This window comes from Varanus komodoensis, unplaced genomic scaffold (assembly GCF_004798865.1).
Source record: "Varanus komodoensis strain SLA01 unplaced genomic scaffold, ASM479886v1 scaffold1, whole genome shotgun sequence".
Lineage (NCBI taxonomy): Eukaryota > Metazoa > Chordata > Lepidosauria > Squamata > Varanidae > Varanus > Varanus komodoensis.
In genome coordinates this window covers 109,488,364-109,502,642 of record NW_025335268.1, presented here as the reverse complement: position 1 = coordinate 109,502,642, position 14,279 = coordinate 109,488,364, and the positions used below count along the sequence as shown (strand labels likewise).

At 37.2% G+C, this 14,279-nt stretch overlaps 1 protein-coding gene across 6 annotated transcripts in view; it reads left to right on the top strand.

The window, feature by feature from the left end:
* Positions 1-14,279, top strand: part of FGFR2 (fibroblast growth factor receptor 2) — a 130,899-nt gene that overhangs the window by 94,784 nt on the left and 21,836 nt on the right. For all 6 annotated transcript variants that reach the window (XM_044440178.1, XM_044440174.1, XM_044440172.1 and 3 more), the window contains one exon: positions 10,072-10,223. In XM_044440178.1, the coding sequence (XP_044296113.1) occupies positions 10,072-10,223 (152 nt within the window). The remainder of the gene's footprint in view (positions 1-10,071; positions 10,224-14,279) is intronic.

Here is a 14,279-nt window from a genome sequence, read left to right as displayed (position 1 = left end):
ACACACACACACACACACACACACACACACACATTTTTTAAACATTCTAAAATCAAATTCAAATTACGCCAAGTCCCGTTTCTCTAGCCAATTATAGAAAGAGTCCCAAGTTCGATAGAAGTCAGTATCCTCTTTCTCCTTCAATGATAAAGTCAATCTGTATATTTCTGCACAGTCCAAGATCTTTCTTACAATCAGTTCATCGGTGGGTAGCTCCTCATTTTTCCAATATTGAGCAAATGCAATCCTCGCCGCTGTAATTAAGTGCAACATCAAGTACATTTCCTGTCTGTTGACGTCTTCCGGTATAATGCCTAACAAGCAAACTTCAGGTTTAAAAGCACAGGGTTTCTGTAATATTTCCTCCAGCCATTTATGTATTTTAATCCAATACTTTTTCACATCACAAGTCCACCACATATGATAAAAAGTACCCACTTTATGTTTACATTTCCAACATCTATTTGACATATTTGGAAACATCTTAGCTAATCGGCTTGGTGACAAATACCATCTATAGAACATTTTATATAAATTTTCTTTATATGAAGTTGCTAATGTTATCTTGATGTTTCTTTCCCATAATTTTTGCCACTTTTCTAATTCAACATTAAATCCAAAGTTTTGTGCCCATATTACCATAGTTTCCTTAACCTGGTCCCCTTCCATTTTCCTGTCAAGTAAAAAATCATATAGTCTTTTAATAATTTTCTCATCTGTTTTAAGCATCACTTGTTCAAACTCTGTTAGGTCTTTATAAAACCCCCATGTTTTACAATCTTTAGCATACCTCGATTGCATCTGTACCTTATACCACCAGGAAATATTAAGTCCCTGTTCTTGTATTTCTTGCTCCAGTTTCAAGCCACCATCCTTATCCAAGATATCGTCATATCTTATGATCTTTTCAAAGTTCAATACATTTGGATATGCAAAAATTTCCATAGGTGAAAGCCATCTTGGTAATTTATTATACACTTTTGGCTTTAGTTTTTCCCACACTGACATTAGAGATCTTCTAATAAAATGACTCAGAAAGGACCCATGTGACTTAGCTTTTTCATACCACATATAAGCATACCAACCCATCTGCAAGTCATGACCTTCAAGATACAAAACTCTTTTATTTCGTAAAGTTATCCATTCTTTTAACCACATTAAAACAGACGCTTGATAATATAACATCCAATTGGGAAGACCAAAACCTCCATTCTTTTTAGCCTCCTGAAGCATTTTTATTTAATCCTTGGTTTCTTTTTTCTCCAGATAAATCTCGAAATTTGAAAGTTTAGATCATCAAAGAATTTTTTATCAATTTTTACGGAAATCATTTGAAACAGAAACAAAAACTTAGGTAATATATTCATTTTAACAAGTGCTATTCTTCCCATCAAAGATAATTGCAATTTGGCCCATCTTTCCAAATCCCCTTTAGTATCCTTCAGTAATTTATCATAATTATCTTCTTTCAAAGTAGTACATTTGGCTGTAAGATAGATTCCCAAGTATTTAACCTTTTTAACAATCTGCAAATCTACCTGTTCCTGGATTCTTTCTTTTTGTTCCCACGTAAGTCAAATAAGCTTTTCTATGGGCTTGTTTCAATAATGGCTTTCTTCTTGCTACTCTTCCATAAAGCCCAGCTTTGTGGAATGTCCAGGTGAAGGTTGTTCCATGAATGGTTTCTGTCATCACAATTGAGAATTGTCTGGGTTCTTTGGAGTTACCATTGGAACATTGATTGCTTCTCTGACAAAACACCTCCTTATCCAGTCACAGAGTTTTGATGGATGGCCTTCTGAAGGCAGAAATGTTGAGCTATATTATCTCCATTTTGGAATAATGCATTTCGTGGTACATGGGTGCATGTTCATGGTTTGGAATAATTTTTATAACTCAACTCTGATTGGTGCTTCTGCATAACTTTATCTCAGAGTCGTTTTGATAGCTCCTTGGTTTCCATAATGCTGTTTGCTTAAATAAGACCTACAACAAACTTCGGGGCATTCCAGAAACAGCTGTATTTAATTTGAGATCAAGTGGCACTTGAATTACGCACGAGTGTGCTCTGTTCAATCACTTACAGAATGTGATTTCTGGAGGCAGTGGGTCCCCCCAGAGCTTCGTTCGGCCTGTCACAGAAAACAGGCTGAATGCTTATGCAACCAAGAAGAGCCAGGGTTGGATTGGTTTTTGGTTTTTTGTTTTTTGTTTACTTAATATTTGTGCCACAGTAAAGTACTTTGCACCATCACAGCGCTGAGTACATTTTGTGCACATCAAGTGGTAACGATATGATCAAATGCATTTCAGTTCTAGATTGTAACACAATACCTCGCGGAAAAGTCAAAGGGTGGCTAAATGCCGCTGCAAGGTAATGCATCTGTCAGTAGTCAGACCATTGGATGCTCATAAATTTGATGTTTCCAAAGGGCAGTTATCCCAGACTGTTGGTTTGTTAAATACTCTTTCATCAATTGTCTTTTCCTTTGCCAACAGCAGGCTTCACTTTCCTCATTTGTCATGCAGCTACACAGTGGAACTCGAGTAGTTATGTTATGTTTGTAAGAGACATTTAAAACAGTGTGCAAACTCAAGTTAAACACAATGAATAATTTTCCATGTCCTCAGTTTGCCAAGCAAATGGCATTTTAGTTTTCTTACATTTATAGTCATACCAAAAATATTCCCTAATAGAATAACCTGTCCTTTAACCTTTGGGCTGCTTCTCTACACTATTCTATGTTTTCAGGTGCTTCTGCTAAATTTTAATTTGTAAAAATATGCACTGCATAGATTGTAAGGAAATATATTCCTATTTTCATTGTTTCAATCTTTTTTGTTATGCTCAAGTTACAATCTTGTGCTTCTGAAAATCCTCTGTGTAGCATCAGTCAAAGAAATTATGGCTTCCAGAGGCTGACTTACATTTTCAGTTCTGCTACATCTAAAAGTAACTGTTTGGTTTCTGTACCTTAAGGATTAGGGTTTCAAACTTTTTGCTATAAATCTTTAGGAGCTAGAAAAACAGAGGGTGTTTTGTTTAACAAACATGTGCTAGTGGGTTAGTTGAATAGATCTTTTTTGTTGGGATATGCTGAATTTTTTCTCCAAAGGCTTTTTTGTATACCTGAGACTTGAGATTTTTTTTCTTTTTCAATCTTGGAAAAATTTGGCAGGAACCCTGTATTTATCAGTCCAATTAAATAAAAAGTTGTGGAATGCAGAATGGATCTTCCTTGCTTTGTGCTGTCTCACATTAAGGGTAAATAACTGGATTACCTTTGAACAAAGTTTAAGGATCAATTAGTTTAGGTCACATGTGAAAGTTAGAGTGATTTAAAGATATGAAGCAGTCTGCATAAGGAAATTGCATGATGTATGCTTCCAGGCTTACTGCAAACTAGCACAATATCATAGGAAATCACTTGTAACATTTTAAGTTTTAGATGATGTAGGTATCACAATCACCAGCACTGTAGATAGTGGGCCATTGTTTGCCATGCAGATTTTGACTTTCAGATTTTGGGAAATTCATGGGTGTTGAAACATATGCTAGTAGAAAGCAGTTGTCCAACAGATGTGTTGTATTTCATGGGCAGATTCAAATGGCAAAGTTTTCCACCAGTTTAATTTTGTTAGGGCAATGCATTGTAGTTATAAAAATGTAGCATTTTACTTGACAGTGTGAAGTAATATTTAGAATGTTGCACTGGGACTCAGGAGAACCAGGTTCTAGTCCCAACTAGGTCATGAAACTCACTGGATACAACCCTTCACTGGGAGAAATTACCATTTGTTCCTACTTTCTTCTTTCTGTGCTTTAACCAGAAGCGTTAGAAGACTCCTCTCTTATTCCATGGTCATTAAGTTTGCTCAGGGACTTGTCAAAAGCCATTTGGAAGTCCAAGTATACAATATTTACTGGAGTGACCCTGTGTTTATTGACATTCTCCGTAGGTTAGTGAGATGAGGCTTACTCATGGAGAAGCCATATTTATTCTTTTTTCAGCAGGGCATTGGAGGCCCGTTTCCCCACTGTTCTTCTAAAGAGATCAAGAAAAAAGGCTTCTAACCCTGTTTTTATTACATTAAAGTGGGCCAGCTAGGCTGGCTTTGCAATACAAATGTATATTGCAGAGGTGATTAGCAAAGTTAAGAGGCTAGCTAATTAGGGAAATACCACTCATGCTAAGGAGTTGATTCCAAACTTATTTTCCTTCCTCCTTTCCAAGTCGAGTTAGCAGTTTCCTGCAGCTTCTTGGCCAAATGACCAGAAAAACAAATGGTATTCACTTGGTCTGCTCATTTGATCTGACATCAGATTCTGGGACTGATCAAGTTATGTCTGCCCCCCTCTGGCACTGCTTGTTTAAAACTGGTTCCTCAGACCCAGACACAGTCCCGTTTTCAGCAGCCGCTTGGCTTATCATGGGCCATGAAAGCTTTGCTATTTCAGCTAGGAATTCTGATCCCATTTCTTCATCCAAGTTCAGAATCAGGCTCTCACGTAACCACTCTGGCAGGCCACATTTTGGGAGAAGTGGGCCCTGCATTTACACAGGACTTGTCTCCATCTGCTTACAGATTCTATCTTTAATAATGCTTTCAACCAATTTTATGGGTTGGTGATATCTCTCTTCCTAAGAATCTGACGTTTAGATCTTGCAACCTGATAGTTTATTTTAAATCAGAATGTATTCAACTTGGAATAATGTAAGATTCCAGCTATATCTTGTCTAAGGAGCCCAAGGGCTGTTAATTTAGCGGGAATGCTGGAGATCTAAGTGTACTGTTACACAGTTGTCCTTGGCGAGGCTTTAGGCATTGTGAACCCAATGCTCTGGTTCATATGTACAAGTACCTAGTACTTTCCCTGTGGTTTCTGTTAAATCTTCCTGTGGCTTCCCGCTCAGTGCATCCCACACTTGTTCTGGGCAGAGTTGGGGTGGTTCAATACAGATAGACAGCTCCTTTTTACTTTTTGGTGGTCATAGAAAAGCTGGAAGAAAACCTGGAGAGATTGCAAATGGAATCTGACCCCTATAAAATTCCATGTTTGATGCAGGATGACTGCATAGTTAAAGCCTCTTCTGGAAGCAGCTGATGCAGAAAGATGAATTCCAAATTTGGGCTGATGGATACATATTTTTATCTTCAATTAATTATTTCAAGTCAGAAATATGAAAGCATCTAAGGAAACATCTACCACAGGACCCCCATATGTGGAGCTGAGATTCTCTACTACACATCCCAGTGGAGGTTGTTGCCTTTCCTCAGGTAGTCCTCCATAGTTTCCTCTTCTGAGGAAACAGCAAGACCCACAGTACCGACCCTTTTACGTAGATAAGCAGTTCAGATCTTAATTTACCACCATGGTAGTAAGAATTAATCAAATTTCTTAATGGGCTGCTGGCCCACAATCAAACAATGCATTCTGATTGTGCCTTTTATATTGTTACGACAAATGCTTTTAGGGAATAATTTGCACTGTTGTTTTATTTATATTCTATTTTTTCATTTATAGTTGTTGGATAGCTGCTTAGAGGACCAATGGTCAAAAAATTAGATACAAAAGGAGAATAATAAGATGAGAATACCATTTGTATCTTGCCTGTTTTCCTCCAAAGAACTTGAGATAGCTTGCAGGATCTTTCTCCTCTCCATTTTATCCTGTCATTAATCACCTGCAGTTGCCCTGCTGAATGCTTTTCATTGGACTTCATGCATGTCACACCCATATTTCCTCATTGGTAGTAGTCCAGAGACTAGAGGCAGTGTTTGAGTATGACACTTACAATACTTGACAATGACGTTCGTAAGGCAAAAATGAAACATTCAATGATCAGCTTTTCTGGGCCACTCATACCATTTAGGAGACATGCTGGTAGCTTGAGAGCTGTAGAAAACCAGCATATCTAAATCAAGGGGAGGATTGATTAAGAATGCTCCTTCAGGATGTAGTTCTGCATAAGTTATATGTAAAAGCTTGGAAAAGGTCTTGCTTTAGAAAATATCCTTCACATCTCTTTAAGTAAGGGCTCCCCCTCCCCCGTTTTTTAAACCATTCTACTCTATAAAGCCCAAAGGAACACGTATCTTTGTAGAAGATGTTTTCTATCCTCTGTGCTCCTCCTCAGCACTCCTCAGGAAGTTGCCAGTTACACAAGCAGTTGACAGTAACTTGGAGGAAAGACATCTGTGTGCAAAAAGATGCTCATTTTGCATCACAGAAAATGCATACATAAGAGAAGAAGAGATGAGTGTCCTATATGACATGCCTTACATTCTTCTTGCAGACATAATACCTTAAGTCTACCTTCCCCCAACCCAGCTGCCTTTCAGATGTTTTGCCTACATATTTCAGGATTCCTGACCATTTTTCATGCTCACCTGAAATCCAATTTATTTGGGGTACCTGCTTGATCTAATGGGAATAAGAAATAATCAAAGTTAAGTGAAATAATCTATAGAAAATTCACATAATCTGGGGGATTTTTTCTTTCTTGTTTTCAGTGGAAGAACAGAACTCTTAAACATGTAGTCTTGCCCCAGAAGGCTACCTTGGACCCTGGGCCAACTTGTATTGCTGTAGTCTTTTTTTCCTGCGGAAGGCTTTTATAGTCCTTTTGCTTCCATAATATTGTGCTCTGCTCCAATGAATCAATCAAGAATACATTACTTGCAAGACCGGTCTGTTCCTTAAAAAAAGAAAAGAAAAAATCTAATGCCAAATAATCCTTATACAATAGATTCCTCTTTTGGATGTAGTCTTGACTATTATATTAATTTAGTTTTGCTTGGTGATACAGTTTCTATGTCAACAAAATGGGCAGAATTGGCTCCCCCTGGACACACAAAGGTATCAGTGACATGTTTCTTCCAACCTTATTCCCTGCAATGTACCATAGCTCGCTCACTCTCTTGCTCTCTCCCCGCCCTCTCTGTCTCACTCACACTTGCTTTAACAGCCTTTTCTGGATTAAAAAAAATCAAAAGATAAAATTAATGAGATAAGTGTCAGTACATCCATATCTATGTAGTGAACTAACAACCTTCAGATTTTTTTCCAGTATGCATTAAGTAGCACATAAGGAATCTCTTGTTGCCTCGAAATGATCACAGTTCATTACTCTTAAAAACAATATCTGGATTTTGTAAAGTTGTCTACCATCATTCTGTAGTAGTCCAAACTGTCTGTTCTTTCATTTGAAAGAGAGCTGGGTTTGGCTGATTTTGGCTAACTTAGTGCTGTACTGAATTTTTGCCAAGCTTGGATTCACATTAAAAATTCTCATGCATTTTTTCATTTTTGAACAGTCATTCTAGCTTACTAATAACAGTGTACTCTAATTTCTGTCCTGCTCTGTCCTCTTCTTTTTCATAAGAGTTTACACTGGGATCTTCAGGACTACGTTTGGCTTGCATCTCACCATCAGTTTCCAGCATAATCCTCTCATTCTTTCAACACATTGTACTGAGATCTCTGAACAGTTTTAAAAAGCATGAAGACTATTGAAATAAATTGAAAGATAAGAGCAATTTTGCTCTTAGTCTCACCATGCTTAGTTTCCTTCAAACATAGAGCAGGAATTCAAAATATGAATTAAACAAAATGAAAAATGTGGAATAACTGCTCAGAGTCAATCATGGACTCATACTGTTGGTATAAACGAGTAAGTGTTTTCAGACAATGTTATGTTCTCCATTGTACTCCCATGTTTACTTAGGCTGTAAATGTTTGAATTCAGGCTGGATTGGTTTTTGGCATGTCATTGCAGCCACTCAAAAAACAATATTGTGTCAGGTTACCAGTCTTTAAGTCACAGTGAATAAAGGATTTCAATAATATCTCTGGGGCTAGGGAAATTTTTTCCTTTTCAGTATGTATCACAGTTTTGCTGAGAATGTCTTCAACTATTGTTTAAGTCTTTGGAACAAGATTAAAACCATACAAGATGTTTTGAAAAAATGATGACATCACTTGCATATGAACTCACACTAATATGTAAGATTATTGTGATCATTGTCAGGTATCCATGTTAAAATAACTGAAAAGTCTAGTTTGGGCTAGGAGGTAATCACCTGCTCGTTGAATATTACTTACCGAGTGATAGGGGAATGTTTGGAGTTACTCTTCTATAGTAGGGCTGAGAGCTGCTAAGCATCAACGCTTGGAAGAAAAAAGTAGGTGGTAAAAAAGAAACTATAGATTTCAGAATTATCAGAAATGATGTTGACCATCTTTAATAAGATTATGCTACATGGAATTGTACATCCATGTATTAAACAGCATTTTGCTTAGTCTTATTACAACAGTGTTTATGAAAACAAATGTCTTTTGCTCAGTTTTTGTGGAATGGTAAGTATGGCAAAGCAAGTTCGCTTTCTGAACTGTATGCGGCATTTGCTGTGTTCTTTTCTACTACTACCCTTCTGCCCCTTTGGAATGCAGTTCACAGTAAGAGTGAGTGACCAGCTGGAACATCCAAAAACTGAACCATTGACAAGCACTGGAGATCTTATGTGTGAGGGAAATTGTGTGTGTGTGTGTGTGTGTATTTGTAAAAGCCACCCGGTCTCATATTATGTTTCAGTGGTGAAAAGGAAAACATCTTTGTCTTTCTCCATTTAATGAGAAGAATGCAATGATTTGATGCAGGTCCAGTCACATTGTTCCTTACAGTGTGCTCTGTGTGACCTATCCTTGAAGACCCTTTGTAGGCTACTGTTGGTGCAGGACGTCATGGCTTGCAACTCCCTGGCAAGGCTCACTGTGATCAGACCACAGTGTTATGGCAATGGGGTGGCTGCTGCCTCAAAGAGTTTTCACAATGTGCCATAAATATGCCACAGCACATGTGATCTCATCCCATGAGAAGTCTTGGGATTGTATGGTAAGTTTCCACATCTGCTTGGTGACTGGTGGCTGGGTGGACACTGACTGCAAGATCTTTTGATCCTTAGAGAGAGAGCTGATTTCAAGCAATACAGCAGCATCCTGGAAGTTTTGGAGCAAACACCTTGAACGGGACTTGATAAGCAGTCAAGGACACTTAGGATGGCACATGAAACTAAGCAGTAAATTTTGGAGGCTTCTGGGCACAAGCCATGCTGCAAATTTTAGTGGGGCTGTTAAATTCTGATCCCATATAACAAAGCACTTTCTACCTTCTTCTCCATGTTTAGTTCAGATATATTACAGCTAGTAAACATTATTGAAGACTAACTGGGAACACTCTGTGGCTAACAATGATACTATACAAAGAAATTTTGTTGCTATCTGCTACATACTTGTCCAACTCCATTCCTACAGATCCCATGAAAACATAAGAGTATTCTAAATATTTTATATTAAGTTTATGTTTAGGCTGTCTTCTTGATATTTGGATGTGTACAGTAGCTATTTTAATTTTGTTTATGATTTGACATGGCAGGCTTTGTAAATGTCCTTGACTTTATGGATTGAATTTTGACTAAACAAATACATAATGATCTGGATAGGTTTTTCCCTCTTTCCTATAAATTGATACTTACGTTCACAAGAAAGATTTTTGTCAGTTTTTTAAAAATGGTTGTTTTTTGTTTTTCAAAATTGCCTCTTTTCTACAGAATATTTATTCAAGAGCCCTACATTCTGAACCCTTTTCAGAAATTAATTCGTAATTAACAACACTGTTTTGACTGAATCAGTTGTTGCTGTAAACCAAAACTTGATAAGATGCCTGAATGTCCAAATGCAAGTGGTGAATTTGATGGATAGTCTTAAAAATGTATGTGGATGGTTGGCAAATTTAGTCCGTCTAGACTTATTTATTTGCTTTTTTTCAAAAGAAAGGTTTTAAAAAGGAGAAAGAACTTTTAGGCAATTAATTCTTTTAGGGTTGTAGGGAGAGGATTGGTGCTTGAGAAGTAAGGAGACATTTAACAGAACATGATGCTCATGTCTGTGTGCTACATCAGTAATGGCTGCCGAAGCTTAGTAACATTTATGAGCTGGCTCGCTTGCTACCTAAAGCAAGCTTGCAGGAATTGGGCAAAAATTACATCTTCTTTTTGCATCTTGTACAGGTATCTGCAGACTCTAGCTCCTCCATGAACTCTAACACACCTCTGGTGAGGATAACTACTCGTCTCTCCTCCAATGCAGAAGCTCCAATGTTAGCAGGAGTCTCTGAATATGAATTACCAGAAGATCCAAAATGGGAGTTTGCAAGAGATAAGTAAGTGAAATCTTTCCCTTAAAGGCATTCCTGCAGCTCTCGGGGAACAAGAATACACCTGTCCATTATTTTCTAATGCACTTAGGCCTGCATTTCGACTGCAGATGCTAAAGCAAACTATCATAGTTGACAATGGGCCATCAACAGATCTGAAATATTTAAAATTCAATACATTATTCTAGGAAGGTTAAAATTTTCTTAATCTTTATTATCTAGATGGATAAATCTCTTTTATTTTCACTTTCTTGCTTGCTTATTTGCTTGAATAATTAGTAAAAATGTGAGAATTGCTTCAGGGAGGAGCAAGGGTGTTTTGTGTTTTGTTTTGTTTTGGGTCTCTGTATGACAACTGATGTCATTGTTCCTGAGTAGGATAATCTTTACCAGGTTTAAAAGAACGATAATATTTCTTCAGTTGAAAAATAGCATACAGGAAGATTAAATCACATTCCCTGAAATTGACCAACTCAGTTTTCAATTTCTTACATTTACCAGATGGTTTAGCAGATGGATGCTTTTCTATTTCACAACCAATAATCTAGTAGACAAGACACAGAAGGAAAGTTTGGGATGAGGAGCAGAGAGGAAAGCAAGTAGTGGAGAGAGGATTTTTGGCAGAGAGAGAAAGTAAACTTCTCAGCTGCCAACTCTCTGGATGGTAAAATGGGATCAGGTTGGTCTTTGCCATTATGTATTTCCTGGGAGGAAAGGGATAACTCTTCATCCCTGATTGGTTGCAGACACCAAAGAAAAAAATAAGATTTGGGAGATGGTACTTAGCATGGGTATTCTGATAAGTAATTGTGTGATTTAGTAGAAACTCAGAAATCTGACAAAATCTGAGACAGATTCACCAGAGTTTGGATTTCTGTGAACCTGCAGATTCTATACTAAATGGACTTTTTTCTTGAGTCAAAAGGATGTTGTGGATTTGTGAGCTGTTTTGCCCTTTCCTGAATTTTATGCAAATTTATGTAATTTTTACATATTTTATGTAAATATGATTTTTTTTTAAAATCCCATAGACTAAGTCCTGAAAATACACAAATTAAAGGAAACCTATATAGGTCTGAAAGTGCAAATTTGCATAAGAGCAAATTTGTACATATGTGCTTATGCACAAGTTCAGTCAATGAACAGATAATGGAATGAGAGGTACTTGACAGTCTCTAAAATGTAGCCTGTAACAGTTTAATGAATCCATATACAGCATTGCCTCGTAGTTCGAACTTAATTAAATTTTTAGGAGGTCATTTGAACTCTGAATCATTTGAAGTTGGAAGCAATTTTCGCCATTAGAAATAATGGAAAGTGAATTAATCCATTCCCAGACCCTAAACAATACCCATTTCAGTAAACTTAAACAGCAAATATGGCCTCCTGAAAGGAATTAAGCTTGAGGTTATATAAGAGGTGTGATCAAAAATATACAATGAATGTATAAATAATTTTTTTTAAATTACAGTAAAAGACACATTACTATCCATCCCCTCAAAACACCCCTTTTGCATGTATCCATACTCAGGGATAACAGAGTAAATCTAGTAACGTGGTCGTGTGTGCAAACCTGCATACACCTAGAAATGAGCCCACATGGGCTGTATTTTGTCTGCCTTGAGTTCCTCTTTTGGGGGTGGGGAATAAGTCTGGACATTAGGTTTAATATATATATGCAGAAATACCAGTTTGCTGAGTGTATATTTAATTTTTATTGTGAAATTTCAATCCCCTTCCTCGAAAACACCTATAAAAAGAAAGAAAAGGGAGAAAGAGTATATGAAGGCCCTTCAAAAAGTTTCTACACTTTTTAAATTCTATTTATTAAGAATTTCAAAAACAAATTACATCACTTTTCTATACAGTTGCCTTCCTTTATGGTGCATTTTTCCAAGTGTCATACCACCTTTTTAATGCCATCAGCAAAAATTTTTTTGGGTTGAGCTTGTAACCACTGATGCACCGCTGTTTTCACATCATCATCACATGAAAATCTTCTTCCCCCTTAAAGCTTCTTTGAGCGGTCCAAAAAAGTGGAAACTAGATGGTGCTAAATCTGGAGTTTAAGCTGGGTGTTCCGTAACCTCCCTCTTGAATGGTCTGCGGGTTTCCAGTGTTTGGGCTGCAGTGTGGGAGTGGACGTTGTTGTGCAACAACACAATTCCCTCTGACAGAACGCTGTTCTGCTTTGGTGCAATTTATAAGTTTTGCAGACGCTTCACCACAGTGTGACAATACTTATAATGAACTGCGAGGGCGGCGGCTTGCCAGACAGACTAGTCACATGACACTCTCAGACACAACCAATTGCTACTCCTCCCGCCCTCACCTTTTCCGAGGAAAATATAAAAGTGCCAAAACTTTTTGAAGACCCCTTGTGTATTCACACACAGATTTGTATATATCTATAGAAAGGAATGCATATAAAATACACACACACACACACAAATATAGCTTTCTAGTAATCATATATAAGCAAAATCTTTGCCTCCAGCCCTTCCCACCCTCAGTTAGAGGCTTGCAATTCTCCACAATCAGACTTCACATTGAAATGGTGTAGCACAACTTTTGCACAACAGCTGCACAAAATACCCTATTGGTTTTTGGTTTTTTGTTTATAGTGGCACATGTAAACCTTTGCCTATAGTAATTACAAGATGATCCAACTTGTAGCAACCTAGTCAGATGTATATACTGCATTCAGCAGGATTCTATTGCAAAGACTAAAGAAATTCTATGGCAACAGGACTATCTTATGATGGCTTGAAGATTTTGCAAACAGCATGAATAATTCTTCTCTCACTGCCATCAGGTGCTAGTAATGGTGTTCCAGTCATGGTATGTGTTAGGGTTGTAATACTGCTAGAGTAAACCATGACACACATGTGTGGAAAACAGAATTTATCATAGCTAGTGTTTAATGTGTAGAAAATCATTACACAGATTTTAGAATCTGCCCTACATTTTTGGAAACTACAGAGCAGTTGCTTTGAAAGTTTAGCTGTGGTATTTCTATAAAATAGTAATTAAAAACGCTTTTATGTGCATTTCTGGAAATATTCTTAATTATGTGGATGAAAGGCAGTGGCATACATTTCACTTGCCACCTGCAAGGTTCTAGTCAACAGTGGGGGTCTGTATACTTAATTCTGTCAGTCTTTCCCTTAGGGGAAACATTAATGCGGAAAATCTTAGAGCATTAAACATTTGAAAACAACATTCGGCATAAATGTGGGTGGAGCGGGGTTGTAATGAAAGAAGGCTCTTTACGAGCAGTTTATTAGATTGGGGGTGCCACAGGCGCACAATGACAGGATTGTTATGCTCGTGCTAGAAGCACAAGAGCACATAAATTAACCATTTTCCAATGCAAATGTTTGCTTTCTGCCAAGATCTTAAATTGAATTTTACTTTCAGAGAAAATGCGGCATGATCTCAGCACAAAACATACGACCCTTTGGTCTTTGTGCATTGTCAAAGCAACATGCCCTTTTCATAACAGATATAGGACAATATATACATTGACATTGGCATAATTAAATTGAAAGCCTTTTTCAATTAAAAGTATCTATTTACTCTCATCCCATTTGATTTTTAATTGTGGCATTTTGCCAGGCCCACTTAATTTTCTCCGGGAGAAAATACAGAGCACTCTTCTTAGATGAGACACTTTAATACAGCTAGTGAATGATATAAGCAGTAGGCGCTCTCATTAATTCTGCATCTTGTCTGTGCTTAATTCTTAATCTGTGATTGTTACTAACAATCAATTGGCCATAACACATACATATGCTTACACATATACATATATGTAGAGAAAACAACAAAGCTTCATATGAAAAACTGTATCCTTTATTTCTGATACTCTTCAAGATTACATTTTTGTTCCAGGGAGAGGATCCTTTTCCTTTAAGTATGACAGCTGGATCCTCTCATCTTTACAATATTGATAGCTCAGGACTTTCTTCTGTGAATGTACTGCTTGAAACCACAGCACTAAAGAGTCACAAGCCCTCCTCAGAAAGAGTGTCTAATTGTATGGATAAAGGCTTTTACTTT